The following is a 19,698-nucleotide window of genomic DNA, read 5'->3' as shown; positions in this document are numbered from 1 at the left end:
TCTTCTCTTTTAAACTTAGCCATTTCCATCCTAAACCTACATCCCCTAAAATAAATTCCTACCTTGGGGGTAAAAACTCCAATTATCCATTCTATCCATGCTTCTCAGAGTTGTGTGAATTTTTATCAGGTTGTCCATCATCCTTTGAACCAATCAATTATGCAATAATCTGTGAACATCCCCACTTCTGATTTTATGATGGAGGGAATGTCATTGTTGAAGCAGCTGAAGCAGGTCGGCCTAGGACACCAACCTGAGGAATTCCTGCAGAGATGTCCTGATGCTGGGATGATCAACCTCAAACTACCACAATCACTTTCTTTGTGTGACGTACAACTCCAACCAGTGTAGAGTTTTCCTCAATTCTCAGTGACTTGTTTTGCTCAGGCTCCCTGATATAACGCAGTCTAATGGTTCCAAGATGTCAAAAGCAGTCACTCTCCACACACCTCTGGTCTTTTGCCTGAGTTTGGAATGGTTGGAATGAGTTCAAGAGCAAAGTGACTCTTAAATTGAGAGCTTGTTTCTTAGTGTCATAGCTCAGGAGGATGTTGAATTTCCCTATTCATTCAAAATGGTGACTCCATTTTTTTTTAAATAACCATCATTCTTTTCTTGATAATAATTTGGTCCATAAATTTCAGTGATATTAAAACAATTTTACATGAGAAAAACATGAAAAAAGATCAAACACTTAAAGGTTCACTATGGCAAGGAGCATGCAAACATTCAGAGAATCAGAGGTATAACATCCTAGTCTCAGTACTAAAGCCTACATGCAAACAAACAATCCTAAGACCTGTCTGACACGTCCTTTGCCATATTAGGTAAATAGCCTTCAGGAATATAAAGTTGGCCTGTAGCTTAAACAATGATCCTTGAAAGCATACTAAAAAGATACATTCACCAAAATACTTACTCTAATGTGGATTGGGAAGAAGTAGGGATGTTCCTTCCAGGTTCACATTACAAATACAGACCACTGATAGCAAAATCCAGTTCTTCTGCACTCCTGCATGTCACCAATTGCGACCTATCACCCACGCTCAATGGGTCATTCCCACTTACATACCTTTCACATCACTAAATATCCTCACTCTCCTGGCTACCTCCTCCTGTCCCATCCCTCCCTGGAGAATTGCCAGCTCTCCCACCTTCAAGATGTGGATGGCAACTGAAACTGTATTGACCAGCGAGTTGCCTGGAGAGACCAACATATATCCACAGTTCACCTGTTAAGGTTACACCCAGTATCAGGTGGGCCTCAGCACCACTCATTCTGCATTAAGATAGTTCTCACTTTCTAACCACATTCTTTGGCCAATGTTTGATCATCTTACTGACATTCAGTAGAAACTGCAATGGGAATAGGAGTCTGCAGTAATGTAAAAAATAACAATATGGAACTCGATTTCTCTGTTCCTTATTATTTTATGAATCTATTTAAATATCTTTGTAAAATGCTTTGGGCCTTTCCAGAAACATCAGAAAATACTACACAAATGCAAGTCCCTGTTAGTGAAAATGGAGTTTTGTTGTGCTAATTCCAGGACGAAAGGGCCCAGCTGTTCCATATTAAATCTGGTAATGGTAGCTCAACCTCCATAAAATTCTGTCTGATCAGATTAAATTTAAAGGTAAAACATTCCAATCCGTATTTTGCATAATTTAAATTAGTTCCCCATGTGACAATCTGAATTAAATATATTTTTCAAATCAACAGCAATTTTTAAAAAATCCTTTAATGCTTGTTCACATGATTCTTTTGTTGTTGGAAATTGGGACTAACAATTCCTGGCACATCCACTAGATGGAGTGCTGTGTTAAAGTAGGATTTTTCCATCCAGGGTTGACACGTCCAACCTTGTCGAATAATCACCAAGTGACCGTGACCACATCACACAGTCAAGTGCATTTCCAAAAGGGAATATGAGAGAGTGAGACACTGACATAAAGAACAATTATATAGACACGAAATATTCGAACATCTCAATTCAAAACATCCCTTTGTCGTGCCCGTTGCTTTGTGCATCTCTGTTAATTAAGAATGAATCATTATGGTTTAAAAAAACATTAATTCTTCTCCCGAATTCTTCTCCCGTGCTAAGGAGACCTTTGCACATCTCATTTTTCGTTTTAATTTTGAAAAGCTGCAGATGATTGGATTATTTGGCATTGTATGAAGTAGTTACAAGTATGCTGTATTGGGCAAAATCCTATTACTCTTAGGTAATACAATTGTCTCTCAACAGGCAATTTCCAGCCCCTGTTGAGAGTCCTTGTCTGCAGTTTAACAAGGGTACAATTCTGGCAATCAAGCCTTTTTAAACAAGCAGAGTCTTAAGTTACCATTTAGAAATGTTATGTAAGCAGTCTTATGTAAAGTTACGGTACTGTTAGTTTTCTATTTAATGATACAAATGCATAAATAATAAGCTGTTATCTTAAGCTATGAAATATAGTTCAAACCATTCAGAACTTTCAAATGCCCCATTTTAGAATAAACAGTCAGCATTTCTTTTTTAAATGATTTGCCCCTGGTAACCCTTACACACCATAATTTATGGTCCAGAAAGTAAGAAAAATGAGATTATTATTTAAGGAAAAAAAACAGGTTAAATACCTAAATAAATGCAGGATATAGAATTACAGGGTGCCAACAATGAATTACCAAACCATCAGAGCTGAGCTGTCAGATCAGAATGTAGGAAACCAGAGCATGAACTTTTCTAGTTGATCAAAAGCTGATCAGTCCTGTTAAAACATTCTGTAATACTGCTGACTGATAGTATTACATGGGAATTGAACTGAAATCATGGAATGCATTATATCCAAGCATATTGACATTAAGGAAGGACAGGGAGCTGCAAGAGGTGGTGGTGCAGCTCTGTGGATTAAAGATGAATCCATTTTGTACCAAGAAATAATCTATGGTCATAATTTCAAGATGTATGATTAGTTTGCGTGGAACTAACAAGCAGCAAGGACAGAAAGTCTTGATGGAAATGTTCATAGGGCAAAGAGCAGAGCAGCAACAACTTAAATTACAGTATAAATCAGAAGTGCATGTAACAAGGTAATATAGTAATTGTGGGGATTTCAATCAACATAGAGGCTGGATAAACCTAATCATTACTAATGCTGAGAAGGATAAATTCTTGCAAAGTGAGATGGATCTCTAAAGTGGTATGTTGGAGAACCAACTCAGGAATTGTTTATTTTACATCCAGTGGTCTGCAAAATAACTAATTATTTAAAATCTTGCTGTAAAGGAGCTTTTACAAAAGAATGGTCACAAGATGATAGGATTCTATATTAAGTTTGAAAGTGATGTACTTCAATGAGAAACTAGGATATTGAATCTAAACAAATGATCCTACTCATTGGGATAGAAAACATGGATCAAATTTCTGTAGTCAGCAAGAATTACTACTTAATACAGTCAATTAGATTATGGCTATCAGTAAACAATTAAATAAAGTAAACTTTAAACTTCTTATAAGCTCCCTCTTACACCAATAGACAAATATAAATGGCGAAGAACAAACATGGCAAATTGAACTTTGGAAAAAAGTTCTGTAGTCTTTATGCACAAGATCTGTTAGGTTCTTCCTTGCTAATTCAAGGGTTCTCCTCAAACTTTCTTTCTCCAAATGCTTTCAATGGGTTGCAGGAGGCAGACTGTAGCTGGTTCAATTCTGAAAATCTCTCACTTATTCAATTCAAAGTCCTAACTTTTAGTATCTGCTAAAGTAAATATAAACAAGTTTTCTTCAGGTTTAAAGTGGCTTACTGAGGAGAACTAAGATTGAATATTTGGCTGCTGCAGATTTGCTGATTTCTCTGCTGGGAGAAAGTGAGGTCTGCAGATGCTGGAGATCAAAGTTGAAACTTTATTGCTGGAACAGCACAGCAGGTCAGGCAGCATCCAGGGAACAGGAGATTTGACGTTTCGGGCACAGGCCGAAGAAGGGCCGAAGAAGGGCCCTTCCTGAAGAAGGGCCTGTGCCCGAAACGTCGAATCTCCTGTTCCCTGGATGCTGCCTGACCTGCTGTGCTGTTCCAGCAATAAAGTTTCAACACTGATTTCTCTGCTGGTCTGACGAGCTTCTCTCTGCGTTACTCACAGCCCAAGCTGTTCAGTTGCACAACAAACAATCACATTATTGTTGGCAGGTAACAGATGCCTGTCATTGCTCTTTGGGTTATCTATAAGCCCATCAGCTTCACTTGTGAGCAATCCCTCAGCTCCAATTCGTCTGCACATTGACGGAAGTGACACCTACGCAAAGAGTTCACAATAGGTACCAAATTCCTCATTTGCAAAACATGCCCCCATCCTTGTAAATTTTTGTGAGTTTTAAGTTATTTTGTTTCTCATAAAATGAGTTATTTCCCATTAAACACGACAAAGATAAAAAGGCATGATCCTTCAACAAAAAAAATTAGAAACTGCGAGGAACAGATTTGCTGTGGTGGAATGGCAAACTATGTTTAAACGTAGTAGAGAAGCAACGACTAACATTTAAAGAACTTATACATCGTATACAACAAATATACATTATTTTCATACACAAAGGATAATGTTCCAACATTACTAACAGATAACAAGGATTACATTTGATCAAAAAAAGCCCAACAACCTTGTCAAAAAAAATGCCAAATCAAGGGTTGAGAGGATTTTTGATGTCCTCTAACAAAGAAATACAAAGATCACGAAAGCCAAATGAAAGTAACCTAGTGAGAAACAAAAATAAAATTAAAAGCTTCTGTAGGTACGTCAAAAGAAAAAAAGATTATCACAAAGAAAATGTGAATTCATTACAAGTCAGGAGAATTTATAATGGAGTGGAGAAGAAACTGGTAGAGAGCGAAGCAAATTTATGTTTATCTTCAGAATAAAATACAAAAATCTCCTAGACATAATGGAGGATCTCAGAATGAATGTAAACAAAGCACTGAAAAATAGCAATATTAGTAAAAATACTTGATGTGTTAATGGGACTAAAGCAGAAAAATCCCTTGACCCTAATGGTCTGCATCCCAAAGTGCTGGATGAGGTGACCGCATAGAATTTAATGCATTGCTTCTTTCAAAATTCTACAGACTGTGGAATGGTTCCAGTAGAATGGAAGGATCCAAATGCAACTCCACCATTTTGGAAAAGAACAATAGTTATAATGGGGAACTACAAACCTGTTGACTTACCATCAGTCATAAGGAAAATGCTAGAATCTATTACATAGAATGTGATAATTGGACATTTTAAAAATATGGTGGGATTCGTCAGACTCCCCATGGATTTATAAAAGAGAAATCATACTTGACAATCCCAAATTGGGGAAATTGCTGGATGTGATAGATTTAAATTTTCAGAAAACTTTTGATAAGGTCCTACAAAAAGGTTTTAAAACAAAATTGGAGCACATGGGATGAATAAGAAATGCCTGGCATGCATTGAGAGCCAGTTAATGGACAGAAAATGGAGTTGGGATAAATGGGCTATTTTCAAGCTGGCTGGCTAAAATGAGTGAGGTACAAGTGTCTGAAATATGAACAGAAGTAGACCGTTCAGCCCCTCAGGCCTGCTCCATTTTTCAAGATGATCGGAGTCAATCTGCTCTTTTTGTAGAATTCCAAATTCCCATCTACCCCAATAACTGTTAATTAATTACCCTGCCTTATACAGGTCTGTCTTTCTCCTGCCCAAAATTATTCAATGATATCATCTCCGTTGCCTTCTGAAGCAGAGAGTTCTAAAGTGACAAAACCATCAGGAAGAAAAAAATTTCTCTGTCCTGTAAAGGGATAACCCGAATTTTAAAGTAATGCACACTGTTGTTCTGGACTGACCAACAAGAGGAAGTATCCTTTCAACACCCACCTTGTCAAGGCCATTCAGGATCTTTCATACTTCAATCAAGTAATCTTTTGCTCTTCTAAATCCCCATGGAAACAACCCCAATCTGTCCAATTTATGCTCAGAAGACAATAAGCTATTCCAGTTATCAATCTGCAAAACCTCATCTGAACTGCCTCCAATCCACTCACATGCTTCCTGAGATAAGGAGACAAAAACTGTATACACTATTTGAGATGTGATCTCGCCAATGCTCTATATAACTGAAGCATAACATCCAAACTCTGCAGTCATTCATCTTTTAAGTAATACTTTATTGTTTCTGACAAAGTGAACAACTTTGCCATATTATACACCATTCGCCAGGTTTTTGCCCATTCATTCAGCCTCAGTCTGCACCTTCAACTGTAAAAGCTGGGACCACAGCTCAGACCCCTGCAGGACTTCACTCATCACATCCTAGCAAATAAAACAAGGACCAATTTACACATAGTGTGTTTTCTGCTAGCCGGACAATTGTCTATCCATGCCAGTGCTACCTTCTAACCCATGAGCTTTTATTTTCAGCAATAATCTGTTATGTGGCATCTGATCAAATGGTTCTGGAAATCCAAGTATAGTATGTCTACAGGCTACCCTTTATTCACAGTCCACGTTACTCTTTTGAAAAACGCCAATAACTTGGCTAAACATGATTTCCCTTTGACAAAACCATACCAACTCTGCCCAATTACCTTGAATTTTCTGAAGTGCACAGCTATCATGTCTTTAGCAACTAATTCTAATAGATTCCCGATGTCAGACATCAAGCTAACTGCCCAAAGTTTTTGTTTTCTGCTTCCCTTACTGAATAAAGGGGTGATACTTTCTTATTTCTAGTGTGATGTAACATTTCCTGAATTAATGGAGTTTTGGAAAATTAATACCAATGTATTTATCATTTCATTAGCCATGCCTCTTTGGGGTGGGAGTTGGGGGAGTGGCGGGGGGGGGGGGGGGGGGGAGGCATCTGCACCTGGAGATCTGTCATCCCAGATTCATGTTTCCTCATAACCACTTCTCTTGTGATCGCCATTTTACTTCCTTCCTCTCTCCCTTCCACATCCCTATTTATAGCTATTACTGTAGTTTTGTTTTTGCTCTCTCTGGAGTGAAGACACGTATAACATATTTGCTAATTTCATCTGCTATTTCCCTCATTCTCTAAAAGGACTAAACTCTATTTAGTCTTTTCCTTCTTAAATACCTGAAAAAACTCTTGCTGCTATTGCATTCCTAGCTAGCTTTCTCTCATAAACTCATTCCTTCCTCAATAATATTTTCATTATTCCTTGGTATTCTTTATAGTTGGACTAATCATTTGATGGTCATTCATTTTTGCACACTTGCATGCTATTTCCTTAAGTTTGATACTTTTCCTAACTATTTTTGTTCAGTATAGATTATGGCTCCTCCTTTTAGAATATATATATTCCTACAATAAAGAAAAAAATTCTGAGTACAGAAATATTCCTTTAAATGCCTGCCATTGGATCTCTACTTATCTATCCCTTGCTAAGTGTGCCAGCTCATTTCAGCTTTAATGCCCACGTAGCTGCCCTGATCTAAGTTTAAAACACTAGACCCAGATACAATCTTCTCCGTTAATGCAAAATTCAATTGTATTGTGTTCACTGCTATCTCCAGTCAACTCTAAAGTCATTAATTAATGCTGTCACATTACTTAATATCAAGTCTAATATCATCTGCTCTCTGGTTGGATCCAGAATGTGCTGCTCTATGAAATCATCTCGAAAGCATTCTATAAATTCCTCATCCAAGTTGCTACCAACAGTCTGATTTTCCCCAATTTATGCGTAGAATGAAGTCACCTTTGATTATTGCCGTCTTTTTATCACAACAGTGCAATATTTCTTCTTGCATACATTGTCCTACATTGTGGTTACTATTAGGGAGCCTATAGACCAAACTCACTAGTGACCTCGTTCCTCTACTATCCCTCCTCTCAACCCAAAGCAAATCCATTTCCTAATCTCCTGACCAAGGTCCAACTATTACACAAATGTCATCATTAGTACTTCCCTTCCACCTTTACCTAACTTCCTACTTTGCTTGAATATCATATATTAATTAGCACTCAGTTCTTGCAATCCACGTCTCCTGTAATGGCTATCAGATTGTATCTATTTACTTCAGATACAGAACCCTTTATTTTGTATTTTTGTTAGTGTTGTGAAATGTTGTCTCGATTTTTAGTATATTGCTTTTTTTTCTCTGCCTTTTCCTGCCATTCTCCAAACTTAATTTCCCCTTTTACTATTTTCCTCTCTTACCTTGTCTTGGTTCTTTGACATATTATATTGTTCCACATTTTATCTCTTACCCAATTGTTTAGTTTAAAAATTTCTCTATTTCTCAAATAATACAGTTTGCAAGAATACTGGCCCCAAGCAGTTCAAATATGGACTGTCCCCCACTTTCCCAGAGTCCTTGAGCAACAGATTCATGCATGTAATTTTATGCAAATTTACAAGTAGCTCAGGTCACACTTATGGTTCTGTTTTTCAACATAATCCTTAGCTCCTCATTTTCTCAATACAGAACTTCTTTGAGTTTTACCTATGTCATTAGTACATTCACGTACCATTACCACCGAACCTTCACCCTCCCACAACAACTTCCTTTCCAGCTCGGAGCAAATGCCCTGAGCCTTGGAATCAAGCAAGCAATCTGCACTCAAGCTCTTTGCTATAAAGAACACGGTCAATCTCTCTCCCTATACGGTCAACTACTGTAACCACAACAATCATATTTTTTGTTGTTTCCCCCAAACCGTAGGCTTTTTGTATGACAATGCTATGGTCTGAGTACATATCCACCCTGCAGCCCCACTCTTATGTAAACAGGATTGGAAATTGTAGAGGCCAATTATCATGTCCCCAACGAGAAATGGGAGGTTATCCACTTTGATCGAAAAACAGAAACAGATCATTTCTTAACTGGTGAGAGGCTAGGAATATTTAAACTGCATTGGGACTTGACAGTTTTGTTCATGAGTCACTGAAAGCTAGCATGCAGGTGCAGCATGCAATTATGAAGGTAAATGGCATTAAAGCCTTTTTTTAAACGAGAGTGTGCAGGAGCAAACATGTACTACTACAATTAAATAGAGCCTTAGATCACACTTTGAGAATTGGAGGCAACAAAGTTTCACCAGTCCTAGTACTGGGATGGGGTGAGGGGGGCTTTCTTCAGGAATGACTGGTCCTATATTCACTGAAGCTTTGAAGAAATGGAGGTGATTTTATTCAAACAAACAAAGTTCTGAGAAATTAACAGCAGCTACAGGATGGACATTTTCATTGACTGGTGGATCTAGAGCCAGGAGACGCAGTCTCAGAGTAAGGGGAAGGTCATATAAGGGTTAACATTTCTTAACCACAAAGGCTAATGGAACTTTGGAATTCTCTGCCCCAGTTGGCTGTGGAGGCTCAGCTGTTGAGGACTGACCTGCTGTGTTTTTCCAGCACCACTCTAATCTAGACTCTGGTTTCCAGCATCTGCAGTCCTCACTTTTGCTCAGCTATTGAGTATGTTCAAAAAGAGACTGATGCTTTTAAATGTATGAGATGAATGTTTTTAAATGTATGGAAATCAATCAATTGATAGGTGATAGTAATGTATCGGGATAGTACAACAAAATGGTTAAGGAAAAGAAAATCAACTTTGATCTCATTGAATGGTGGAGCCAGCTTAATGGGATGAATAGAATCCTTCTTTGCCTATTTCTGATTCTATCTTACGTTCTTTTCCATGTACCATTTAATCTATAACTTTTACTCGAAGACACCAGTAATCACAAATTATCACTCATTCTGTCGTGTGATAACACTATAAATAATGGGTGCACTTTTCTCTCACAAGGGGATATAAAGGTTCAGGCTTATCTTTGTTGTATTTTGTGCTTCATGTTCTGACATTAACCAGACATCCGCACTGGAGCTTTTGAAAAGTAAGTAAATAACATCTATTTTGGCAATGGAATCAGGTTCAGAGTAATGCTATCAATGAGCAGGTGTCACTCTGAATGAAGCATAAGGCAGATCAGTTTGCTAAGATCTGGAGGCCAGTATGGGACTGCAAACCTGCAACTTCGGATGTTGTGCCCCTTCAAACTGTCACCAACAACCTGCACAATTTTATTCACAGGCAGCAGGAAACCTCAAGTCCTTCTGTACCCTGCCCACAACCTGTGCATTGAACTCTGTTTATTTTCAATTCCTCTGTAATGAACTGATGATCTTACATCCAGAAGGTCTTCCAGAGATTAGAACCAGTGAGCAAGAGATCTCAAAAATACTTTCCTCTTTCCTATGTATATTAGTGCATTATGATTAAATAATTAGACTAATTCCACACTATGCTGTTGCTGTTTAATCTGTTTTCTCTAAAGGCAAGCTTGCCTTTCTCTTTTTGAAGAAGGTTACGAAAAGTAGAACAGAAAAATAAATGAAAAGTCCACTTGAACAAAATAATTTGCTCCAAGCAATTCTGCATGACAGGTTTTCAATTTCACAGATGAAAAGGCAGATTTGTTGTCAAAGTGCAAAACACAGCAACTCAAGTTGCCACAAAGCTAAACTTCACCAGATTTCTAGGTATTATAAACATTGCACGTGTTTTGTTTCATGAGCATGAACATCCATTTAATTTATATAATTATATTTATTTAAATATATTTAATTAATTTAATTTCTGTGTAACTCCAAAAAAAAAGATTAGACCACAATTTCAGTGACTGTTGGCCTCAGGCAACTCTCGGTGTAGAGTTTGCACATTCTCCCCAAAAATGTGCAGGTTAGGTGAATTGGCCAAGTTAAATTGCCCGTAGTACTAGGTGAAGGGGTAAATGTAGGGGAATGGGTCTGGGTGGGTTGCGCTTCGGAGGGTCGGTGTGGACTTGTTGGGCCGAAATGCCTGTTTCCACACTGTAAGTAATCTAATCTAATTTAATGAGGAAGAGATAAATTGCATATAATATACAGCAGTATTCCCAATTCCTCTGCCTCCGCCGTATCTGCTCCCAGGAGGACCAGTTCCACCACAGAACACACCAGATGGCCTCCTTCTTTAGAGACGGCAATTTCCCTTCCCACGTGGTTAAAGGTGCCCTCCAACGCATCGCATCCACATCCCGCACCTCCGCCCTCAGACCCCACCCCTTCAACCGTAACAAGGACAAAACGCCCCTGGTGCTCACCTTCCACCCTACAAACCTCCGCATAAACCAAATCATCCGCCGACATTTCCTCCACCTCCAAAAAGACCCCACCACCAGGGATATATTTCCCTCCCCATCCCTTTCCGCCTACCGCAAAGACCGTTCCTCCGTGACTACCTGGTCAGGTCCACGCCCCCCTACGACCCACCCTCACATCCTGGCACTTTCCCCTGCCACCGCAGGAACTGTAAAACCTGTGCCCACACCTCCTCCCTCACCTCTATCCAAGGCCCTAAAGGAGCCTTCCATATCCATCAAAATTTTACCTGCACATCCACCAATATCATTTATTGTATCCGTTGCTCCCGATGCGGTCTCCTCTACATTGGGGAGACTGGGCGCCTCCTAGCAGAGCGCTTTAGGGAACATCTCTGGGACACCCGCACCAATCAACCAAACCGCCCCGTGACCCAACATTTCAACTCCCCCTCCCACTCTGCCGAGGACATGGAGGTCCTGGGCCTCCTTCACCGCCGCTCCCTCACCACCAGACGCCTGGAGGAAGAATGCCTCATCTTCCGCCTCGGAACACTTCAACCCCAGGGCATTAATGTGGACTTCAACAGCTTCCTCATTTCCCCTTCCCCCACCTCATCCTAGTTTCAAACTTCCAGTCCCCTTGACTTGTCTGGACTTGTCCGACCTGCCTAGCTCCTTTTCCACCTATCCACTCCACCCTCTCCTCCCTGACCTATCACCTTCATCTCCTCCCCCACTCACCCATTGTACTCTATGCTACTCTCTCCCCACCCCCACCCTCCCCTAGCTTATCTCTCCACGCTTCAGGCTCTCTGCCTTTATTCCTGATGAAGGGCTTTTGCCCGAAACGTCGATTTTGCTGAAGCTCCTCAATGCTGCCTGAACTGCTGTGCTCTTCCAGCACCATTGATCCAGAATCTGGTTTCCAGCATTTGCAGTCATTGTTTTTACCTCTATAATATACAGCAATCAGGCCAATTGGACTCTCTCACCATGTTGATGGGTTTGTTTTAATTGAGCCTTCACCCTTCTTGATTGTCTAACTTTATCAGCATAGTACTCTGTTCCCTTCTCCCTCATTTGATTTTGAAGCTTCCTCTGAAATGTATCGATACATGTGATACTTTATATTTTGCTAAGTATTTGTGCAATGTTTGTAGCAGTTAAGTGTTTATATTAAATGTCATCTCACAATAGTAATAAAGTAATACGTCACAGTCACATGTGGGTTCATATTATGGTGAAAATTAAAACGTTACTACATAAAAACACAAATAAATCCAAATTTGTCTAACTCTTGGCCCAATTAGTGTTATTGCTATCCAACACAGAAATACAACCACAACTGAAAAGTTGAAATTCCTCATAGAATTTGATTCACCAACTCATCTTTCTGGAAAAGTTAGTAGCATCCTGGAGTTTTCACATATTTTTGTTGACTTTTTTGTACAATTCGCCCAAGATTTCAAAATCAATACAAAAGGTGGTGGGATTTTAAACACAAGTTCTTCAACTTCTGATGAATTGTCACAGTCCTTAAGTGCCAACTCTTTCTCATTTCATAGACGCTGCCATCCCTACTTAGCGTTTCTCGAATTTTCTGTTTTTCTTTCAAGTTCTGTTTTGATTTACATTTATTTAGAAACAGACTATCATAAATCCAAATAACTAACAAATGAGACAGTGTAGGTTTCTAAAGTTAGTCTCAGTTATTTAAAAATCAGTTTACTCACAGGTGAAGAGTTAGGTACTAAATAAAACATGGCTATTTTTGTTGTAAAGCTATTTTCAGCTGTTTTACTCAAACTGAATCAAGCTACCAATTAGAAGTAACCCAAGATCCTTTTAATACCAATCTTTAAATTACATTCAAAACACTTCATTTCACTAGCGCATGGCAAATTTCACGTTCAGTGACGTGCAGCTCGAATTGCGTGGAAACTTAAGAGATTTTTAAAAAATGAAATTCCATTTGGGACACTGTTCAACTGAATCTCTGATTGCACCCAGATTAAAATCTCCCGGTTATACTTGACATTGATCAGCAATGGGAGGATGCACCATCATTTATAGTCGGTAATGTAAGGATATTTACGGTCGGTAATGTAAGGATATTGTTTGGAGTTTCTCAAAAATCAAGACATACAAGGGGTTGAACCCAGGACTGGTGCCAACTGATAACATTTATTAGCTATATATTTTATGCAGAACCACGCGAGAGCAGAGTTTTATTATGTCCCAATCCTACATTATCTAATATCACTATACCATACCTCCTTACACATCCTTGGTCACTGTTAGTAGAATATGGGTACAATTAACCCTTGACACTGTCGGCAAATTATATAATCTTCCAAATGGAATGCAGATAGTAAGTCATGGTATATAAAACAAAGGATATGGAAGGAAACCCCTTCCAAAAGTTGTTATGAAGCAAACTTCTGATATTTACTTAATTAATCATCATAATGGCCTAAAATACTGCACAAATCATGAATTTATTTTAAGTGCAATGTTACATAGCAAATTTGATTATTTTTCCCATCAGGAATTTCTCAATAACCATAAAACTAGATGAATGAGCAGATCATCTATTTCGATGGTGATATTTTTTGGGAGTAACCTTTAAGCTCCCTGCTCTTCTTTGAAGCTTGAGAGATCTTTATATCGATCTGAACAGACAGACTATTTTTCAGTTTAAATTCTCACCAAAAAGTCAGCAGATCCAGCAATGTCACGCTCGTTCAGTACCGAACTGATGTATCGGCATAGATAATAGGTGACAATCTAAACAAAGACTGCTTCTGTGTCAGCAGAACCCATTCCGACCTTTATTGCAAGTGAAAGTGCTAAGTTAAAGGGAAGCAAACTTGGAGCAGTGTACAACACAGCTTCAGTGGAACCTTGTTAGGTCTTGACCAGACATTCCTGGACCATGAAAAAAGCAGGGGTTTGGTACTCAGTAATGATGCTCCTGTGAAGAGCTAGTGCAAGCATGACGGGCTGGATGGCTTCTTTCTGTGCCACAACAATTCTGTGAATTGACTTCTGTCCAAACCCAGAAATTTAAGAGTCAGTGCATGTTTATTCAAAGTAACAGGCTAGTGTTTCACAGTTTAGTTGTAACTGATCAACACAGATTCATCTTTTAAGAAAACAGCTGTCTCACTAATGAGGCTTTAAATCCAGTAATAATATTTTTTAGCTACTTACATCATTAGAGTACATACAAGAACCATCTAAATTTTTACAGCAGCAATCTATTTCAGGCTTTTGTCAACAGCGTACAAGTATTTGAAAAGGAACCACTGCCAAAATCTGTTTAAGTTACATAATTAAACATAGAACCATAGAAAACAGGAGCAAAAGTTCACCATTCAGTCCTTCAAGTCTGCTGCACCATTCAATATGATCATGGCTGGCCATCCAACTCCATACCCTGCTTCTGTTTTCTCCCCATCCACTTTTAACCCTTTAGCTTTAAGAATTATACCCGACTCCTTTTTGAAAACATTCAAGTTTTTGGCCTCAACCGCTTTCTGCGACAGAGAATTCCACACAGGGAAGAAATTTCTCCTCATCTCAGTGTAAATGGCCTACACCAAATTTTAAACTATAATGCTGGTTCTGGACTCACCAGTCATTGGAAACATTCTTCCGCATGTACCCTGTTTCATCCTACAGGAATTTTATGGGCTTCTATGAAATCTCATCCTCATTGTTCTAAATCCACTGAATATAGTCTTAAGTGATCCAGTTTCTCCACCATATATGTCAGTCCTGCCATGCCAGGAATCAGTCTGGTAAAATTTTTGTTGCACTACTTCCATAGCTAGAACTTCCTTCCTCACAAAACAGATTAGTAGCTGAAACAGCAGATTAACAATGTACATTTCCCAAAAATCTCAATTCAATCTTCAAAAATTACATCAGAAATTAAATATCCATTTTTCTAAAAAAATAAATTAGTTCAGTTCACCTGACAGGATGATTTTCCCTGCTATCATAAATTGAAAAGAAGACTTCTAGTTCTTCGCCTAGATTAGCACACATCAGACTTTTCATCTGCAGAAAGAGGTGATGGGTACTCGTTGGTATTGGGGTATCTTTCTTGCGATGTCTGTGCTCCATCTGTTAGTAATCATAAAAATAAACCAAACATTACAATACGAACAGTCATGGCTTCAACTATACAACAAAATGATTGTCATAACAATAGGATTTACTTTCCCCGAAATCAGTACACTGCAATTTTAGTGATGCTGCATGTTTCTACATTAAGCCTTAGTTTTACCACAAAAGCTCTTGGTCAGTTCAGATCAGAGGCAGAGGTCGACAGAGTCTATGTTCCTCTCAGCCAAAGAAAGTGTGCACAACATCACTGGAAAGCTTCTCACTCATGTCAACAGCTGACCAATTTGTTAAATTTATGTCACAGAATACCCTGTTGCACATGCGGTTAGTTAGCCAGATCTTGTTCCCTTCTGTTCAAATTCCTTTAGCATTGTAAGTTGTTGGCAATAAAGGTTGATTATACCTGTGACTAAAGCAATGAGGTAGCTGGGACCTTAGTGAGTAACACAATGGTTAAAACTGGGATTTAAGATTAAAAAGGAAACCAAGGGACAACGGAGATGGACACTGAATGATAAATTGGAGTCAAACCAGATAAATGGAGAGAAATAAAAACCAAATTGACAGAAGAAAGAGATGAAAGAAAAGATAAAGTGATCATTTAAAATTAGAGACATTAAAAATCTCTAATCATTTATGACATGCAACTGGATTGAATGGTTTTAATTGTTGCCTTTATGGAGCAGGAAGTTTAATTGCTGCTATAGAGTCACGAAAAACAGATATTTATGCTGTTAAATTCTCTCTCTAACCATCTGTTGAGTTGTTTTAAATGCACAATTAATGTGAATTGCAACAAATTCAGAAAAATAATTGGAAGGCTGACCGTTACAATACCATTTATGCCAAGTATATAATGTTGGAGTGCAAATCAACTGGTAAATTCTACAGATTAACAGCTTCAAGTTCTCCTTTCAATCCCTTGAAATTGTTGGCAGACTAAAAGTAACCAGAGTCATCAATACATATCTTCCAGCAATATCGAGCCTTGAATTTGTTCAAGACTTATGCTGTGATGAGAACCATTATTCCACTAAAGAAGTTGCAGTGTACAGTGAATGAGTAATTTTTGCCATTATTTAGTTACTCTGCTTCACCACTGCCCCAGTATCCCTCATTGAAAACAGCAAGTAGTATTTTCTAACCAACTTGTTCAGAGATGTTAAAGCACACCTCCGAATCACATGGGGCTTGAACCCAGGCCACCTGGCTCAGAGGTAGGGACACTATTACTGCACCACCAGAGCCCGAAGAGAGAAAAAGTATGGCAAGTACCTCTGCCCCATTAAAAATAATGTCAATCTTAAATCTGCTGCAATTAAGCCAGTCTTCAGGATACTACCAGTTAAGCTGAAAAATAAAATAATACTAGAGATTGCAGCAGTATACATTGAGAACTCATTTAAGATGGTTATAACATAAGGAGGAGGTTGTCCTTTCTGCTTTTGATGCCTCATTACCCGCATTTTATGCGCATAAGATCAATCCAAAGAGAATCCTAGCCCTGTTATCACAAGTGAAGTGGTTACTATTTGATTTTCCATTATAATCATTGCCATTTTAAGTAGTATTAGCATAATAGGCTATTTCTTGTTACTTCATTGCTTTCGTATTACCACCATAACAAAGAAATTGCAGGATTAGTAGCCTGTGGATACTTTAAATTCTATTAATTTCCATTCTGATATTTCAATGAGAGTTATAATAATAATGGACTTGAAACCACTCGATACAAAATATTGTTCTTATTTCTGATTTTTGCTCTAAATCCTCTATATCTGGGCAAATAAAGAGATATTACATCAAGCAGAATAGCAGGAAGCCAATAGGGAAGTCAATAAAATGCAACACTAATGAATGATAGCGGAATAAAAGTGAATATTTTTCTCTATACACTTTACTTTCTCCTTTAGTTTACTTATGCGAGTAAGGAAATCTACCAAGGTTGTGTCTGCCAATAATCAAGGTGCATGGACGAGTCATCAAACCAGAAGGAAGAAACAATTTAAGAAATATGTTGGACCATCTCTACGTATTCTGCTCTGGACTGCTTTTAACACTAGTTTTGCCTTACAGAATTTATCAAGCATCAAAAGCTTAGCTGTTTAAGTTAGCAATGAGATTTATGAGTAAATATTATAATTACCAGCTTGTCAATCATAACCAGTTGTTATACTAATAGTTCAGGGTTTATAAAAAATTGATGACATTTAAAAGGTATTTAATTCTGGTATCAATGCATTGGTGATCTTGTTTCATACTCAGAACATACTACAGCAATCCCAGTACTAAGTCAATTCTCCAGCTAATTTTGGTGTAAGTTAGCCACTGGAGAATTGAGAACGACAATAGTCTAGCAGTACTTGCCATTGATTGTAGCCAATTTAATGTTTTCCTTGAATTAACACACAATCTTTAAAATGTCCTACAATTCTTCAGAAGGCGAGTTGGATGTCGAATTAAAGCTAGTGGATATTCTCTGAGAAAGGTTAATAGAATAATCTTTCAGAGGTTGATTAAACATAAAGCAAGCAGTAATAAGGTGGAAAATCTGAGCAAACATCAGTGTGACAAGCAGTGTGTGTTAGGAACATTCTCCTCCCCAACTTGTTACTGCTAGTGTCTTGTAAACTTAATTCCAAACATACTATTGCAGTCCTCACAGTCAGAGAGTCATAGAGATGTACAGCATGGAAACAGACCCTTCAGTCCAACCTGTCCATGCCGACCAGATATCCCAACCCAATCTAGTCCCACCTGCCAGCACCCGGCTCATATCCCTCCAAACCCTTCCTATTCATATACCCATCCAAATGCCTCTTAAATGTTGCAATTGTATCAGCCTCCACCACATCCTCTGACAGCTCATTCCATACATGTACCACCCTCTGCATGAAAAAGTTGCCCCTTAGGTCTCTTTTATATCATTCTCCTCTCACCCTAAACCTATGCCCTCTAATTCTGGACTACCTGACTCCAGGGAAAAGACTTTGTCTATTTACTCTATCCATGACCCTCAATTTTGTAACCCTCTATAAGGTCACCCCTCAGCCTCCGACGCTCCAGGGAAAACAACCCCAGCCTGTTTAGCTTCTCCCTGTAGCTCAAATCCTCCAACCCTGGCAACCTCCTTGTAAATCTTTTCTGAAGCCTTTCAAGTTTCACAACATCTTTCCGATAGGAAGGAGACCAGAATTGCACGCAATATTCCAACAGTGGCCTAACCAATGTCCTGTACAGCTGCAACATGACCTCCCAACGTCTGTACTCAATACTCTGACCGATAAAGGAAAGCATGCCAAACGCCTTCTTCACTATCCTATCTACCTGCGACTCCACTTTCAAGAAGCTATGAACTGCACTCCAATGTCTCTTTGTTCAGCAACACTCCCGAGGACCTTACCATTAAGTGTATAAGTCCTGCTAAGATTTGCTTTCCCAAAATGCAGCACCTCGCATTTATCTGAATTAAACTCCATCTGCCACTTCCTTAGAAAACAACAGCCATTGCAAGGGTAGAAGATGATAATAAAGATGTTGTATCCTTCAGGAGTCATGTGGTGCCCTGTTGCACTTCATTTATTTCTAAGTCACTCTGGAAATATCAACAAATAATTTGCTGGACACAAATTCACAGCTAATTTCTGAAATTTAAACAAGGAATACATAAACTTGTGTTTGGTTATGTCCCCGAGAATATAGTAAAGGTTCTAATTTAACTATATTCCATCAAACTGTCACAGAATCAAAAGCTGTGTTATCAGTTGCCTGAAATGCACTCCACCTTTACAAGTCAGGTCAACTAAGAATCACCTTTGTTCAATTCTTCTCTTGGTTCATTATTCCAGGATAGCTTCAGTGAAAGGTGAATGACCTGGATTTTTTTTTCCCCCTTTACTGTTGTTCTCTTCTCAGATGCTGCCAGAACTGCTGAACAGACTTTATTTACTTTGGGTGGGATTGATACTAATCACTGCACCATTGCATTTGTTAAGAGTTAATGTGGGGAACCTCCATTTACCTGGCCATTGATAGATGCAAATCATCATTTATATTGGCACAGAAGCAGTGCAGTTCACCACATTAAGTGTTCCCTCGACATCCATTCATCCACCTCCACTGCTGCACTAGGGGCGTAGATAGTGTAGGATTGTGTTCCTTTTCCATCATTACTCATTTTGATTTGATTAAACAACTGAGGTATTAATTTTTTTTTTTTACTTGACTGTGGTTAGTTTCGGAACAGTTTCTATAAAGGAAGGTTTTATTGCCTTTTCACAGTTCAGATTAACATAAGCCGAGACCAATAAACAATGAAGAATGAGTTTTTAAGCGGATGCAACTTTTACTCAAGGACAGAATTCTGTATCTCTTGATTTGGTTTAGCTCAGTAAGTTCAAATATGTAACAGGTTATGTACACATACATATCATATACATGTGAA

At 38.6% G+C, this 19,698-nt stretch overlaps 1 protein-coding gene across 7 annotated transcripts in view; it reads right to left on the bottom strand.

The window, feature by feature from the left end:
- The window catches only part of LOC122559665 (dedicator of cytokinesis protein 4-like), a 569,310-nt gene that overhangs the window by 371,597 nt on the left and 178,015 nt on the right, over positions 1-19,698 (bottom strand). For all 7 annotated transcript variants that reach the window (XM_043709516.2, XM_043709519.2, XM_043709517.2 and 4 more), the window contains exon 8: positions 15,100-15,251. In XM_043709516.2, the coding sequence (XP_043565451.2) occupies positions 15,100-15,251 (152 nt within the window). The remainder of the gene's footprint in view (positions 1-15,099; positions 15,252-19,698) is intronic.

The sequence above is a fragment of the Chiloscyllium plagiosum genome, unplaced genomic scaffold, assembly GCF_037043375.1.
Source record: "Chiloscyllium plagiosum isolate Xiang-an unplaced genomic scaffold, Cpla_swu_hap1 HiC_scaffold_19, whole genome shotgun sequence".
In the NCBI taxonomy this organism is placed as follows: Eukaryota; Metazoa; Chordata; class Chondrichthyes; order Orectolobiformes; family Hemiscylliidae; genus Chiloscyllium; species Chiloscyllium plagiosum.
This window is presented reverse-complemented; position numbering and strand designations above follow the sequence as displayed.